Source organism: Vombatus ursinus, unplaced genomic scaffold (assembly GCF_900497805.2).
Source record: "Vombatus ursinus unplaced genomic scaffold, bare-nosed wombat genome assembly UNPS02014803.1, whole genome shotgun sequence".
NCBI lineage: Eukaryota > Metazoa > Chordata > Mammalia > Diprotodontia > Vombatidae > Vombatus > Vombatus ursinus.
Window position 1 is genome coordinate 1448691 of NW_020954581.1, and position 16521 is coordinate 1465211.

A 16521-nucleotide genomic window follows, 5' to 3' on the forward strand; every position below is an offset into this window, starting at 1 on the left:
AGGTTGTTTAGATTCAGACCTATGCAAAGTGTGCATCTCCTCTACAACATTACTTGGGATTTATACTGTATTTCTTGTGTGTGTATTGTCTCCTCCAGTAGAATGTAAGCTTTTTGAGGGCAGGGACTGTTCTTCTATCTTTGTATCACCAGAATGTGGCTCAGTGCAGGTATAAATGCTTGCTGACTGATTGATACAACCTATGCAGGCAGGTAGGGTAGTAGAATGTGAATGAACCTTGGAGCCCAAGGACATACCTCAGAGTCCCAGCTGCTCCTGCGTGGGTGACTGTCCATTTTCTCTGGCTGTCCCCCAGGCCTGGAACACTCTCCCTCCTCATCTCCCCTTCCTGGCTTCTTTGGCTTTCTGCCAGTCCCAACTTAAACCCCACCTTCTGCAAGAAGTCTTTCCTGACTCCTCCTTAATGCTGGTTGTCCCCAGGTTATTCTGTATGGATCTTGTACGTCCAGAGCTGTTGGCAGGCTTTCTTCCCTATTAGACTGTGAGCTCATTGAGTGTAGGGAATGTTTTTGTCCTTCTTTGTATCCCCAGTACTCAGCATAGTGCCTATCCTGTGTGTCTAGAAGCACATAGTAGGTGCTTAATAAAAGCTTATCAACTTGATTTGACTTGAAATACTCTGTATTTTCTGGCCAAACTGGACTACACCCTATACCCTTTCCTTTTCTCACATCAGCTTTCATTCTCAGATTCCCTTTTCCATCCCCAGGCCACCTCCACATCTTGTCTGTTGTAATCCCAACCTGGCTTCATGTAGCTTTCCCTGACCACTCTCAAATGAAAGTTATTTCTTCCTCTTAATTTTCCCTTAAGAACCTTTCATTAGATTGTAAGCTCCTTGGTGGGCAGGAACTGTTTTTGCCTCTTTTTGTAACCCTAGTGCTTAGTACAGTGTTTGACACATAGTAGGTGCTTAATAAATGTTTATTGATAGATTGATAGAGTAGATGTTTAATAATTGTTGAATCGAACATTTGCCCATCTCCAATCTTTGGTTTCAGTGTTTCCCTTTTTAAATCATGTGTTAGGTAACTCTTCTGTAGTGATAAGACTTAATATTACAGGCAGCAGAGAGCTAGCCTTAAAGCAAGAAAGATCTGGATTCAAGTCTTGATTTCAAGCTCGCTGGCTCTGTAACCCCAGATAATGAATTCACTTAACTTTTCAATGGGCCCGGCAACTCTCAAAGACTGTAAGTTGCAGAGAAGGTAGCAACCTGTATTAGTAGAGGGAGTTTTCTCACTTGGGAATTCCATATACCAATGAAATCAAAGGCTCAGTCCCTATCTCTGTTAGGGGGAAAAAAAAGAGCAATGTTGTAGGAAGACCTGGGTTCAGATCCTACCACTTGTACTAGTTGCATAAACCTGGGTGAGTCACTTAACTGCTGAGTGCCTTGGAGAGTTCCAGAGACCTTCCTATTCAGTCACAGGTTGGTTGCAATCAGTTGGTACAAGGAGTTTGCATGCTGGGAGTTTCTGAAGCTGACACAATGCCATAGTAGAAAATTATTTTTTTTTTTAGTCCAGGAAGCACAATCTCATCAGGTTGGTAGGCTATCTGAATTGGAGTCAGTTAACTTAGGGTATGTTTTAGACTTTGTTACTATCCTGATTTCACAGAATCTCAGAGCCAGAAGGGGCTTTCCAAGTCATCTGACTCATCCCCAAACAAGAATCCCCTACACAAACAGAAGGTTTATGGCCTTGTTTGTCATAAATGCTGAATAAAATGGCATGAAGTCAATGTTGTCATTATACAATAGCGCAGTAGATTTTTTTAAAGGTATAAAAACATGAAATTCAGAGGCATGATTCTTTTGTGATTTAAAACTCCAATTAGAATAAAAAATGATTTGTGATTTAAAATGTACTATTACAAAGCTAAACCATTTCCACTATTAACTCACCTCAAAATTGTCAGTCAGCCAGTGTAAATCTGTGATTAGTTTCTTGTGTCCATGTTCTATCGATGATACAGCACAATGACTCACATATGGTGCCTCCTTATTACTGTCTGGTTCCAGTAGAAATATGGGCTAGAGGAAGATTTTAAAACATTTAAAAATAAGATCCCAGAACATAATTTCAGAGAATTAATAAATGAACTAATATGAAATATTATTTTAAACAGATTAAAATTACTCAGTTTGAAACTCATAGCAAAAATAAAAACATCTATATCAGTATGTCTGTTATTATGCCTCTACATCTTTCTGTGGGTTTTCCGTTTTCCTTTTTTAAAGAGACAGCATGGCATGGTGGATAGAAAGTGGGTGTTGAAGCCAGGAAGGCTTGGGTTCAAGTTTCACCCCTGACATATGCTTGCTGTGACACCCTGGACAAATCATGTAACCTCCCAGTGTTCAATGTAGCTAGACTAATTTATAAGCCTATGAATTGCAGAGGAGGTGTGACCTGCATTGGGTGGTGGAGTTTCATCATTTGGAAGTCCCTATACCAATTAAACCACCGGTTCAATCTTCATTCCTCCTTTTCCTTCAATTTCTTCCCAGATCTTACCTCTGAAGGTTGTCATCTTCACAAAAATCACCAATGTTTTTATATCTGTGAACTAATGGTTCTTCACTTGAAAATTTTGGAGTAATTAAATAATAAGGATGAAATCCCACCATGTTTTTAGAAATGAACCTATGAAGATAAGGGCTAATGACATGGGACAGCACCAAAGGGTCTGTTCAAGAATCTTTCTACAGTTTTCCCACTTATCCCGACTTCCCCATACTTCACTGTAAGCATGTCACTCTTGCTTTTATAGGTTAATAATGCCACCTTTAGATAGCACTTTATAGTGGATGCCAATTTTCCTCATGACCAACCCCCTAGAACAAGAGCTCTTTGATGGCAGGGAATTTGGTTTTTCCTTTCTTTTATCCCTGTTTCTTAGCATAGGGTCAACACTTAATAATATATAATAGTAGAGTTCTGGACTTAAAGTCAGGAAAATCTGGATTTGAGTCTTATCTCTAACATTTATTAGCTATGTGACTGTGGGAGAGTTACCTAAAAATTTTAATACCTCAATTTCCTCTTCTGTAAGATCATACCTGTAGCACTGACAGGAAGATTTTTATGATGATGGTGATTATATAGTACTAACAACAATAATAACAATAATAGTAATAATGATAGTTAGCATTTACACAGGGCTCCAGGGTTTACAAAGCATTTTACATAGGTTAACTTGTTTGATCCTCACAAGATGCTATTTTATCCCCATTTTACAGATGAAGAAATGAGATTTTATATGTATGTATATATACATACATATACATATACATAACCACTTTGCAAACTGGAAAGCATTATGATAATGTCAGTTATGACATACTATCTCCATTTTACAGATGAGGACTTGAGGTACATTAAGGTTCCAAAGCTAAATCATTGGCAGAGTTGGCTGAGACTCAAACTCAGCCAGAGTTCATGCCAAGATTCTTTGTTGGGAAAAGGATATATAGGGAAACTTAGGTTTTTTTACTGGCTAAAATATAGTATTAAAGCTAGATGGGGGTGGAGAGTGGGGATGGGGTGGGTTGATGTTTAGTAAAGGCAAGAATGTGGGCCCAGGAAGACCCTTCCATTCACAAAGTGGACTGCCCTGGCCCTCACTAACTCCAGGGCATAGAAAACTGGAGAAGATATGGTTCAAGGTTCTCAGGAATCCCCCCAAAAGCATGACAGAAGTACCATATCTCTTCTTCTACCTTTGTCTTGCCTGAATGGTCCCTGTCTCTGTTGGCTGACTGGGGGTAAAGGACCACTTTCTTGAGAGTTGCTTCAGCATCTGGACTTCACTATCTCCTGGTGGTGCAACATGATGGGAGACAGCCCAAGGGGCCATTGCTGTCCACACTAATGGGACCAGCTCCCTAGGCTAGGACCAAGTTTCCCTCCCCACCCCTAAGCTGTGTTAGAGCTATACATCTTCCTTACAAGGGTGCCCCCATGTGTGATCTCTAGGAGTTTCCATTCCTCTCATTGATGATATGTATATTTGGGAGACAGTGTTTATGGTGAAATATTTTATCATTAATTTTCTTATTAGATGCTATTGCTTTAAACTAATTATTTCCTCTGACTAACTAATAAAAGTAAACAATGGTGGCAGCTTGCAAGGTATGGTTTTAAGTACCTACAAGTACAGAGTACTTTAAGCAGGTTTTGGGGTCCCCACATGCAAGATGGGAGAGCCCCAGGCACTATAGATACAAATTCCTAACCAAATACCCAGAGAATACTTGGGATAAGCTCTGTCAAGTAGCTGAGAAAACCTGAAAAATACTAGCATTTCTATTTATTGGGATCTTGTTAACCCTGATGGCTCTTTGCAATACTTTGCTTGAAAAATTATTGAAGGAGGGAGAAAATGAAAATAAAATCCCATGCTGAAACAAGTAAGGCTGGAAAATAACTGACCTTAAGTGTGGCTTTCTTACTGGTCCCTCCAGTTCCTTTGACATGGACAATGCGTTCACTATGTGCACTAATGTCCCATAAGACCACCTAGGGAAAAACTGAATGTTAGAAAGTAAACCATGTCCAGTGACAATGTTTAACTGGGAGATATCTCACTTCAAACATCAAGAGAATATGTGATTTCTGTTAGAGTTCATATTCTCTTCACCAACACAGAGTACAACTCCCTAGTGACTTGGTCAACAGCTTTCAGGAAATCCATCACCAGGTAGCCAGCCTGGTGGAACCAAACCGCATGGAGCTTAGCTAGGAAGGTCCTGGGTCAAGAGGTAAAGGGCACATCACTGCCTGCTCTTTTAAGCCTTTTAAGTTTGGTGGAGGCTTCAAGAACCCCAAGTCTTCGGGATAAGAATTCACTATTTGGTAAAAATTGTTGGGAAAGCTGGAAAGCAGTCTGGCAGAAATTGGGCATAGACCAATATCTTCTACCATTTAGATAAGATCAAAATGGATATATGACCTACATATAAAGAGAGATATAAGAAAATTAGAAAAACATGGAACATATTACCTATCAGATTTATGGATAGGAGAACAATTTATAAATAAACAAGAGAGATTAGAGAGCATTGTGAGGTATAAAATGAATAATTTTGATTACATTAAATTAAAAGTTTTTTATGCAAATAAAACCAATATAGCCAAGATTAGAAAGAAAACAGAAAATTGGGAAAATATTTTTATAGACAGTTTTTCAGATAAAGGTCTCATATCTCAAATATATAGAGGACTTTGTCAAATTTATAAGAATTAGAGTCATTCTCCAATTGATAAATGGTCAAAGGATATGAACAGGAAGTTTTTTAATGAAGATATGAAAAAATCCTCTAAATCATAATTGACTAGAGAAATCTAAATTAAAACAATTTTGACATATCACTTTATACCTATGAGATTGGCTAAAATGACAGAAGGGCAAAGTGACAAATGTTGGAGGGGAATGTGGAAAAATTGGGACACTTAATATGCTGTTGGTAGAACTATGAACTGATCCAACCATTTTGAAGAGCAATCTGGAATTATGTCCAAAGAGTTATAAAACTGCATATACCTTTTCACCTAACAATAATACCACCATTAGTTCTGTTTCCAAAGGTGATTAGGGAAAAAAAGAACCTATATGTTTTAAAATATTTATAGCATCTCTGTGGTGGCAAAGAACTGGAAATTGTGAGAATGACCATCAATTGGGGAATGGCTAAACAAGTTGTGGCATATGATTGTGATGGAATACTATTGTGCTGTAAGAAGTGATGTGCTGGCTGATTTTAGAAAAACATGGAAAGAATTGAATGAAATAATGAAAAGCAAAATGAGCAGAACCAAGAGGACATTGTATACAGTAACAGCAATATTATTCTAAGAACAACTGTGAATAACTAAGTCATTTTGAGTATTATAAATACTGAAATCAACTACAAAGGACCTATGGACCTATGATGGAAGATACTATCTGCCTCCAGAGTAAGGAATGATAAATTGCTGTATAACAATTACAAATTGCTTTTATACACACACACACAAACAGAAGTATGTATAGCATGCTTTTATACACACACACACACACATACACACACACATACACACATGCATATCTGTGTCAAATGGTGGCCTTTTCTAGTAAGGGCTGGGGAGGGATAGAGGAAAAAAATAATTAGTGCACAGCAGAGAACAAAAGAAAAAGTTAGAAGGAAGCACAGAAAAGCAGGGTAGCTTTGAAAACAATGTATAGTATTCATTATATAGTTTTGTAAAAAAAAAATAAACAGTGTGAAATGGAGACTCATGGTTTCACATTGAATCTTCTTTTTGTATTGTGCTGTGTATACGAAAATTTTGTCTTTTTGTATTTAAGTTCAAAACGAATTAACAAAAATGAAAAATAAAAGACCCCAGAGTCTGCTTCACACAATGATGACATATTAGAGCAGCTCTTCAGTGAAATGGTCAGACTTAGAGATGAGAGAGAAAAATATTATGTGTGATCTGATATTGCCTTGAGTTCTCATCTCCACAGGACTTCTGAAACTTTTTCAGCTTACACCCCTTTTTGAGTTTTGACGGCTTTCATTGCGGTTGCATGGCCTGAGGTCATGCGCAGTACAAAGTGCGCATGCTGTGTGTTCCAAACCAAGGTTGCGGTGAACTTGCATGATGCAACATGGGCAAGCACTGCCAGAAATACCTTGGATTCATCACGTGTTTGATTTTTAATTAAGTTTTAGTGTTTGTGCATTCAGAAACCTTTTGCTGTTGCCAAATCTTTTTGTGACTCCATATGGGGTTGTGACCCACAGTTTAAGAAGCATTGGATAGGACCTAAAATGATCAAGGGCCAGCCTTGTAGTTGAAAAGAGCTGGGTTCAAGGCCTTCTTGGGACATATACTGACTTGTGACCTGGGGCAAGTTATTTGGCTTCCCATTGCTCTTCAGCTACTTTTCAAGGTTATCAGTTGCAAGGCTGGCATATATCTGCATTGGTAAAAAGAAAGAAAGAAAGGAAGGAAGGAAGGAAGGAAGGAAGGAAGGAAGGAAGGAAGGAAGGAAGGAGAAAGACCTCTAAACCAAAAAAATGTTAACATTATGTCTTGATTATAAATCAATAAATCCATTTTAAAGTTTTGAAGTCGTCATAAATGCACGTAAGTTTTAATTATTTTGTTTTGATGCAATCTTATTATTAATAAATATGAAAACCCAACATCACTTTCAGATTCCTAAATTCTTCTATTCTTCAAATATTTACTTAGTGACCATTGTATCTGAGACATCGTATTGCTTAGATGTTTTGCTATGAACAGAACAGGAAGGCAATCCTGTGGTTCTCAATGATCTTTCCAGTGGTTTTTTCAGTCTTTCTAAATGTTCTATGTAATGGGAGTTATTGCTTTTGATTTAAGAGAAATGTGTCTTATTTATCATCAGTATGTCATCAGCATGATGTAAAAACCATTTATCAAAAATCATTGGAGGGAAAATGTTCTGGTCAATTTAAAGTTATCTCTTTTATTAATCTCTGTTAAGGAAGCTTGTATACACACGTGCAGAAAGACACCCTACTGGAAGAGGACCTTTCAGGGAGTTTTTGCTGGGCCCAGAATGGAAAAGGAAGTCAACAGTGTTCTTTATAGTCTTTGGGAAACTGCCAAGTTCTTTTAAGGAGCCAAAACTTCTCCTTGAAACAAAGGCCCATATTTTTAAATACCAACATTCCTTAAGAGGTGTTGAATGGCTGCAAGGCATGGAATACACCAGTCTCTGAAGATTTAAATTAGTTATGGATGAGCAATAAAGAGGAATCTAGTGGGTGTGTGCAGTCTGAAACACATTATAAACAAGGTATTACCCAGGAGAAATAATGTATGGATGTCATCAAAAATATATAATTGAAAAGGAAAATGGGCTGGTCATTTATTTATTTCTTTTTAATTTTTAATTTTTTGCTTTTTGGTGAGGCAATTGGGGTTAAGTGACTTGCCCAGGGTCACACAGCTAGTAAGTATTAAGTGTCTGAGGTGGGATTTGAACCCAGGTCCTCCTGACTCGAAGACCGGAACTCTATCTACTGCGTCATCTAGCTGCCCCTTGGGCTGGTCATTTGGTAAGAGCAAGGGATAACTGATAGACTGTGCATTCTATTTGTATCTTCCTGATGTCAAAAGAATTGGAGGAAGGTCCCAGCACATCAGATCAACCTGTTATGGGAAGAGTAATGGGGGATAGGAACAAGATTTACCTATGATGTGCAGGTTCTTATGGACTAATTACTCCATCATTATTACCAATGTGTCATTAAAGAGAAGACCCACAATGATGTGATCACAGATCCCCTGGAACATTAGCGCATAGTTAACTGAGAGGTATAATAAATACGATGTTCCCCAATCTTGAGAGAGACAGAACCTACTACACTCACTTCAGATTCTCAGATCTCACTTCATTCTCAGATCTAAAACCATAAATATCATGATGTGATTTCTGATGACCCAAACTAAACTTCAGAATTTTGCAATGTGGTGCTTATGGAAGGTGGGGATGGTACAGCCAATCATCTTATTTCTCTCTTTGCCTTTTCAATCTAACTTCACTTCCTTAACTCTTGCTCTCTTAGAAACACTTTGCAATCTGACTTCTGGCTTCACTCAACTGAAACTGATCTCTCCAAGGTTACTAACAATGTCTTAATCACCAAATCTAGTGGGTTTTTTTTTGGTTTTTTTTTTTTTGGGTAGGCTTCATCATTTTTGATCTCTCTGCAGCAGGTGACACTGTTGACATTACTCTCTTCTGGTTTTCCTCCTACATACCTGACCAGTCACCATTCCTTCTCAATCTCCTTGGTTGTGTCTTCATCCATATTAATCCTGCTAATTGTGGGCATATTTCAGGACCTTCTTCTCTTTTCTCTCTATACCCTCTCTCGGTGATCTCATCAGCTCCTATGGGCGCCATTGTCATCTCAATCCAGATGACTCCCAAATCTATATATCTTCACTCCAATCTCTCTCTTGAGATCTACTTCTATTCCTCGATGGCACATTGGATATTCTGAATCAGATGTCCTATGGGTATCTCAAACTCAGTAAAACAGAACTCAATCTTTTCCCTTCCCCCATCCCCAAACCTACCCCTCTTCTGAAATGTTGAAGATGTAACCCTACTTCTACTCACCCAAGTTCACAACTTTGATGTCTTTCTTAACTCTTCACCCTTACTCACCCCACATATCCAATCAATTACCAAATCTCGTTTCTATATCCGCAACCTCTCTGGCATATTTCTCCTCTCCATTCATGTAGTCACCACCCCAGTTCAGGCCCTCATCACCTTTCACCTGGATTATTGCAATAACCTTTCAATTGGTCTCCCTGCCTCAAGTTTCTCCTCTCTAATCCATCCTGTACAATGCTACCAAAGTGAGTTTCCTAAAGCTCAGATCCAACCATGTCGCCTTCTCTAACTTTTATCTTTGTATCCCTGGACCTAGCGCAGTTCCTGGAACATAGAACATGATAGGTGCTTAATAAATGCTTGATATGGTCAATCATGGTTTGCAATGTAAGAATTAATTTTATTTCAACAGATAATATAACTTTAAATAAATATATAACTTTAACTTTATGGATTATAGAATATGATTTAAATTGAACGTGTATTGAAAGGGATTAAGGAAAAATATAAACACTGTTTCATATCACAAGAACTATGTAAAAATAACTTGCAATGGCAATTTAACTTCTGGACCATTTAGAAAATTTACCTTTTGCTGCCATAGTATTTATGACTACAATACTTACTTCAGACACTTATTAGCTATGTGACAGTGGACAAGTCACTTAACCTTTTGATGCCTCAGTTTCCTCCCATGTAAAATAAGGGAGTTGTATTCAATGACCTCTGAGAGCGCTTCCAGATCAAAGCTATCATCTTACGATCCTATTTGCCCTTTCATGGGATCCTATGCTAATGTGTATTTTCAGTAATGAATAAAACAGGTCTCTCACTGTTGTGAGTATCCAGTTATGGTAATTAGGACTGCATTAATTTTGAGTAAAGCTACTTTGTTTTATTAGAAGTTCAACAGATTCTTATTAAAACTTGCTAGGAAATGTCATCTAAATTTAACATTGAGTTGGAGAAGAAAAAGTTGGCACATACCTGTCCATTTATACAGCCTCCAGCAATTATATCCGGGTTACTGGGACAGAACTGGAAGCAGAAGATGTCATCTGGGCTTTGCAGCATCAGCTATAACAGAACCCGTCCCAAAGGCAGAGAAGACACTGAGAAAACGCTATTGTTTTGTACCCTCCTGGCGACAGACAGTTACAGGAGCAAATGGCCCATAGGCCAATTCTCTAATGAACCAACTAATTGCTTTCTTCACACAAATAGAAGAGTTCCATCTCTAAGTCCATGCCTTTGGAATGAGAGCTGCTTTTATTGCTGCGCTTTCTCATTGGAGGATGAGGACAAGGTGCAAAAAAAGGAGACGCTTGATGGGCAGAGGCAGTTCTGAACCTCAGGATGTCAGAGAACGTCTGAGCACCAAGAGAGAAAATGAGAGTAGGTAGGAGATGATGGGTTCGAAAAGGGAGAAAGACCAGTGGCTATTGGACAGAGGTCTAGGGTGATTCAAAAGGGAGAGCCCATAAAACAGGAGTATTTAACTTGGGGTCTGTGAACCTGTCTTTAAAATGTTTTGGTAACTGTACTTCATTATAATTGGTTTCTTTCATAATCCAGTGCATTTTATTTTGTGCATTTAAAAACATTATTCGGAGAAAGGGTTCATAGACTTCACCTGACTGCCAAAGGAGTCCGTCACTGAAGAAACATTAGGACATCATGCCTTAAAAAAAGCCAAAGCCTGTCAATTTGGCATTTGGGACATCTCTCCCGTGACACCCCCCCCCCGATGTTGCCATCACTCCAGTGCGGACCCTCATAGCCTCTTACTGAAGATGGCTGGTCTACCTGCTAGTCCACCCTCCACTAAGCTGTCAAATTAACCTTCCTCAGGAGCGCATCCAATTATGCCACAAACCCCCTCCCCATTGAAGAAACACCAGTGGCTCCCTATCACCTGCAGGGTCAAATAGAAAATCCTCGGACGTTTCAAAGCCCTTCCCAAGCTGGTCCCCTTCTACCTTTACAATCTTGTTTACATCTTACTCCCTGCCCGCCCCCACTACGTCCTTAGTGACCCAGACATTCTTACTGGCTGTCTCACAAGTCTGGAATGCTCTATCTCCTTGTCTTTGCCTCTAGGCTTCCCCTTTCCAAGTCCCATTCTTTTATGTCCCTGCAAAAATCCCCCCTTCTACCAGAAGCTTTTCCCAATCCGCCTTAATGCTAGTACCTTAATTCTACTGTCTTGATTGTCTCCAGTTTATCCTGCATATATCTTGTTTGTACATAGTTGTTTTCATGTGTTAGTTTGGGAGCACCTTGAGAACAGAAACTGTTTTTTTGTCTTTCTTTGTATCCCCAGGGCTTAGCTCAGTGCCCAGCACAGCAGGAACTGAAAAAATGCTTGACTCGCCTAGGAATCAGCAGACCACAGAAGGTACTCTGGGATCAGAGAGATCAAGGCTCAAACGGAAATTAAAATGAAGTAGGCTGCTAACCATTTTTTTCTGGTGATCTTCCACAACTTCTGCCCCAGTCCTTTAAAATTAAACTTTAATATGAAATGATCTCATAATTTTGATTAGAAAAACAGCAAGAGAAGAGAGAATTAGTATGATCACCTTAAGAAATTATCTACCCTCTCTTAGTCACTCTTCAAAACAATGGAAAATGTTTCCTTTTCTCATCTTTCATAAACATGGAATTTTTGTGGGAGGGGGTTCGGTTTTACTTTGGTAAAGGGGAAGAAAATGTGGTATGGGAGAAAGGTTTGTAGGAGAAAAAAATTTAAGAACCAACAATTTAGAGGCCAAGAATTCTGCAGAGAGCATGCCATGCAAAAGGGGAAGACCTTGGTGGTAAATTTCGAACAAGAAGTTAAGGGAGGGTATTCTTCTCATCATTGGCCAGTTTCCCAAGGCACTGAAGCCAGCTCAGAGACAGACAAAATGGTATTTCTGTAACCATTCTTCTCTCCTCTCTCTCTCTCTCTCTGTGTCTCTCTGTGTCTCTCTCTGTCTGTCTCTCTGTCTTTGTCTCTGTTTCTCTCTGTCTCTCTGTTTCTCTCTCTCCCTGTCTCTGTCTCTCTGTTTCTCTGTCTCTCTGTTTCTCTCTCTGTCTCTGTTTCTCTGTCTCTGTGTTTTTGTCTCTCTCCCTGTCTCTCTGTTTCTCTGTCTCTCTCTCTCTTTGTCTCCTCTGTCACTCTCTCTGTGTCTGTCTGTCTCTATGTCTGTCTCTGTTTCTCTCTGTCTCTGTCTCTCTCCCTGTCTCTGTTTCTCTGTGACTCTGTTTCTCTGTCTCTGTGTTTCTTTGTCTCTCTCTCTCTCTTTGTGTGTGTGTGTGTGTCTCTCTCTCAAGCGAAGGGATGCTGCACAGGAGGAGTCACACATAAGGGAGGGAGCCCAGGGTCCCTAAGGACCACCATGACTGTGTCAGCTCACTTCCATGACATGGCTCTTCTGGCATCAGCCTGGCAGTCATACAGTACAGGGGGACGTTGATGAGTCCAGAACATTAGTGGCTAGCCGTGGCTAAAACTTTGTCTTAAAATAGCCCGAGGTGAACGACCACCATTGCAGACTGGAATTCCTAGATGTCCCTTCCTGGAGTTGCCCGTCTAAGCTTCGCTCTTCCCACCAATGAAGGCGGGAGTGGGGGGAGGGGGGGGCGGGGTTAGTTTTTTTAAAAACTTATTTGCTGCTGCCATCTTGTGGTCAACCAAGGAATTCAATAGCAACTAGGGCTCTGTTCATTTTGTCTGGTTATCATAAAGTAATTATAGCAAAACCTTTCTGATCCAGATGAATGGAAGAGAAAGTTAGTCTGAATTAAGTGAAAAACCTAAAATATAGCAGATTTTAAATACATTCTGAGTTTATTCATTTTAATTACATTCCATAACTAAATCTACCTACGTATTTCCAAGTAGAGGGGCTTGTTGGGCCTTTTTGAATTAGCATCTTTTTGCACATAATTATTATGCTAAAATTCTTAAACACAATTAAACATTCTCATAATCTTGCTTAATGTATTCATTTGTTTCCTTCCTAGGTAGGGCAAAAATAAATTTAGGCTAAGTTTGAATTATTACAAATTTGCAATTAGTGGAAATGAGATTTTTAACGAGATCTTAGTATATAATTGACCAAGACAATTAAGTGCTTTGATATGGAAAATGACCGTATTTCTGTATAACAATATTTTAGATTCTCTTTATATTTGTTTTTAAATACCTGAGGATGTATAGGATCAGAGAAACTCCAAAAAAGAATCAGGGATGGTTGCAAAAGTAATTTGCCTGAAAACTGAACTCTTTCTTCATAATTGAGTCGTTCTGCTATAGACACTGCTATTAGCCCTGATTTAGGAAGGGGAAAAAAGACAAAAAACAAGAAATACAAATCTGTAGTTAGTAGCTTTATAGCTAGAGTGTGTTCAATCTTTACTTTTCTATGAATAGTTTTCTTTACTAATTTTTTTTGTGTGTGTGTGAGGCAATTGGGGTTAAGTGACTTGCCCAGAGTCACACAGCTAGTGAGTGTTATATGTCTGAGAGCAGATTTGAACTCAGGTCTTTCTAACTTCAGGGCCGGTGCTCTATCCACTGGGCCATCTAGCTGCCCCTCTACTCATGTTTGGATAGTAATTTGAATGAAAATATATTGCAGGAACCCTAGAGGGCCTTCTCACACAGACGTGATCAATAGAAGTAAGGCTATGCTAGGGGCAGTTAGGGGGCCCAGTGAATAGAGCTCTGGCCTTGGAGTCAGGAAGACCTGAGTTCAAATCCAGCCTCAGACACTTAACACTTACTAGCTGTGTGACCTCGGGCAAGTCACTTAACCCTGATTGCCTCACCTGGGCTGCCTAAATAAGGTTCCCCACCCCTGGTCTAGATGATTTGAATGGTCTGTCAGACATTTGAGGGTTAACTGAAAGTGCTACTTCCTTCTGGAATTCAAGGTTGCTGACAGGTAGTTTTGTCTTCCAAAATGAGGACTGCTTCCCCACCCCAAGTAAAAAGGGTTAGCTGACTCGAGGGTCCTGAGTCCATCTTGCATGGCCCTTACAGTGGTGACTTGCCCAGGGTCACACAGCTAGTGTCAAGTATTTGGGCTAAGGCCGCATTTGAACTCAGGTCCTCCTGACTTCAGGACCAGTGCTCTATCCACTGCACCACCTAGCTGCCCCAAAAGACAACTTTTAAGCTCTGGCAACCACTGACATTTTCCAGTGGTTGAGTCCCATCAACATTCACCTGGCCTGTCTATGATAGCCAAGTCACTTTTCTTCACACAGAACTGCCTTTGAAGCCTTTTCCCCACTTGTGTGCACAAACTGTTCTGCTGAATGATTGTTACAGAGCCCAAAGGTGGTATGAGCTGGCAAGGGAAAGGTGTGACCAAGGCCTTCCCACAAACCTTCCTATAAATGCTGAAATGAATATAATTTACAGTCTTAAATACAAAGACATCATTGACAAATTTGTGATGCAAAGGTTTGTGATAGGTTGCTTTAAAATAACATTTATAATAGCATACTTTCTTTTTTCCTGTTTCATACTTTTGAAGTAGGTAGAGGGTGCGCACAAGTGGTTGTTAGTTCTATTAAACCTACATGCCACTATTTCAAGTTTGTCATCCCTCATTTCTTTTTAGGGAGAACTCTTGAATTATCAGTGAATCACACATTTCTTTATATTGCTTAAAGATTTATATCTTACAGATTTGGTGAAGGAGGAATCAGAATGCAGGCTGTCATGGGGTGGGGAGAAAATCTGGAGCTCAAAATCTTGTGGAAGTGAATGTTGAAAACTAAAAATAAATAAATAAATTGGAAAAAAAGGACTTATATCTTAGAGGGCTACATTTTCTCACCCTAATGGTTATAACTGTAGTCAGGGTGAAGTCTACAGCCTTTAAGGAGAGGTTCTCTATAAACCCTGGAAAATAAACAAGCTATGTCTAATTGAACCTAGACCGGCTTTGGTATTTGCAATTTAAGACTCAGACTCTTCTTTGAAAGGCACAGACTGTTACACAGGCTAGGAACGCTACTTGATTATAAGCATGATTGACCCTCCGCTCTCTTCAGGGCCCCAAATCCAATAAATGCTAAGCATTCTTGGGTAAACTTTTCATTCATAGAAATAGATGTCCAGTGGAAGTGAATATGTAGGTGATGATGTGGAGTAGGGGAGAAGGCTATATTCTATGCTATATAAACTCATAGTGTACGGCCCTTTATGGATTCATATAAACCTATTTTCTGACCGTCAGATCAGATAAGAGGGCATTTTATATAGTAGTGACAACATATGTGTCATCGTTCTTAAATTAGAAGAAGGGTTTCCAAGTTCTTTATTCCTTCTTGATTCAGGTAGGTCGTCTAAGTTCATTAAGTATCGTTTCCTAACTTTCAAGATTAAACTATTTAACATTTAGACTTTTAAAGCAATTAAATAATACATTTCAGTGGCTAAAAAAAGGGCAGTTAGCATCATATCAGTTATTACCATGAATCGTGGGATGCCAACAAACGCAAGTAATGGTTTTATCCTTTATATTGTGAAGGTCTGTAAAGGACTGATATTCTTTAAGGTGGGAATCTGTCTTGTCACCAAAAGTGGCTTCTTCCTCAGCGAGCACCTTCCAGTCATCAATAAAGACATTCATGATTTCATTTTGTTGTAGTGCCACTTCAACACTATTGGTAGAAGAAAAGTTTGTTGTTGATTTTTTTTTAAGATTTCAGATTATAGCATTTAATGATACCATTAATAACATTCCAATAGCCACTCCTCCTTCATCTATATAAAAATGCTGATTATTGCTTATTCTCTATCTGATCACCTACAGCAAGCCCATTAACTTTAGAAAATGGACCAGAAAACAGGAGACTTAAATGAAAAGCAGCCTTCGCAGATGTACCATTAACTCCATTTGAACTAATGGCGGGTAGCACAGGTAGGTGTAACAGCAAGGAAGCCAGCTGGATTGTGGGGTGGACTCCTGGACTCTAGAGTCTGTCATTGTGGCTATGATATTTGTGTTTTAAAACTGTCTTTTTCTGTACTTTACAAACATCGTTAAACACTAGAATATCTGTATGCATATGTACATAAAGCCAGGAATCTATTAAATACAGCTTTGCATTTAAAAAAAGAATATAACAAATTTAACATCGTTTCAAAGCTGTCTTGCTGGTCCATGTTTACTTCTCCACCTCCTTCTATTTTCTTCTGTACATTAAAAAGAAGAAAAAGCTATGATGACCTTCTCTTCCTTCCTTCCTTTCTTTCTTCCTTCCTTCCTTCCTTTCTTTTCTTTCTTTCTTTCTTTCTTTCTTTCTTTCTTTCTTTCTTTCTTT

At 39.0% G+C, this 16521-nt stretch overlaps 1 protein-coding gene across 1 annotated transcript in view; it reads right to left on the reverse strand.

Annotated features, from left to right (window-relative positions):
- WDR63 (WD repeat domain 63) overlaps positions 1-16521 on the reverse strand; it is a 123433-nt gene that overhangs the window by 38910 nt on the left and 68002 nt on the right. The window contains 5 exon segments of the mRNA XM_027873926.1: positions 1931-2059; positions 4461-4547; positions 10180-10269; positions 13386-13510; positions 15668-15858. Coding sequence (XP_027729727.1) covers positions 1931-2059; positions 4461-4547; positions 10180-10269; positions 13386-13510; positions 15668-15858 — 622 coding nt within the window.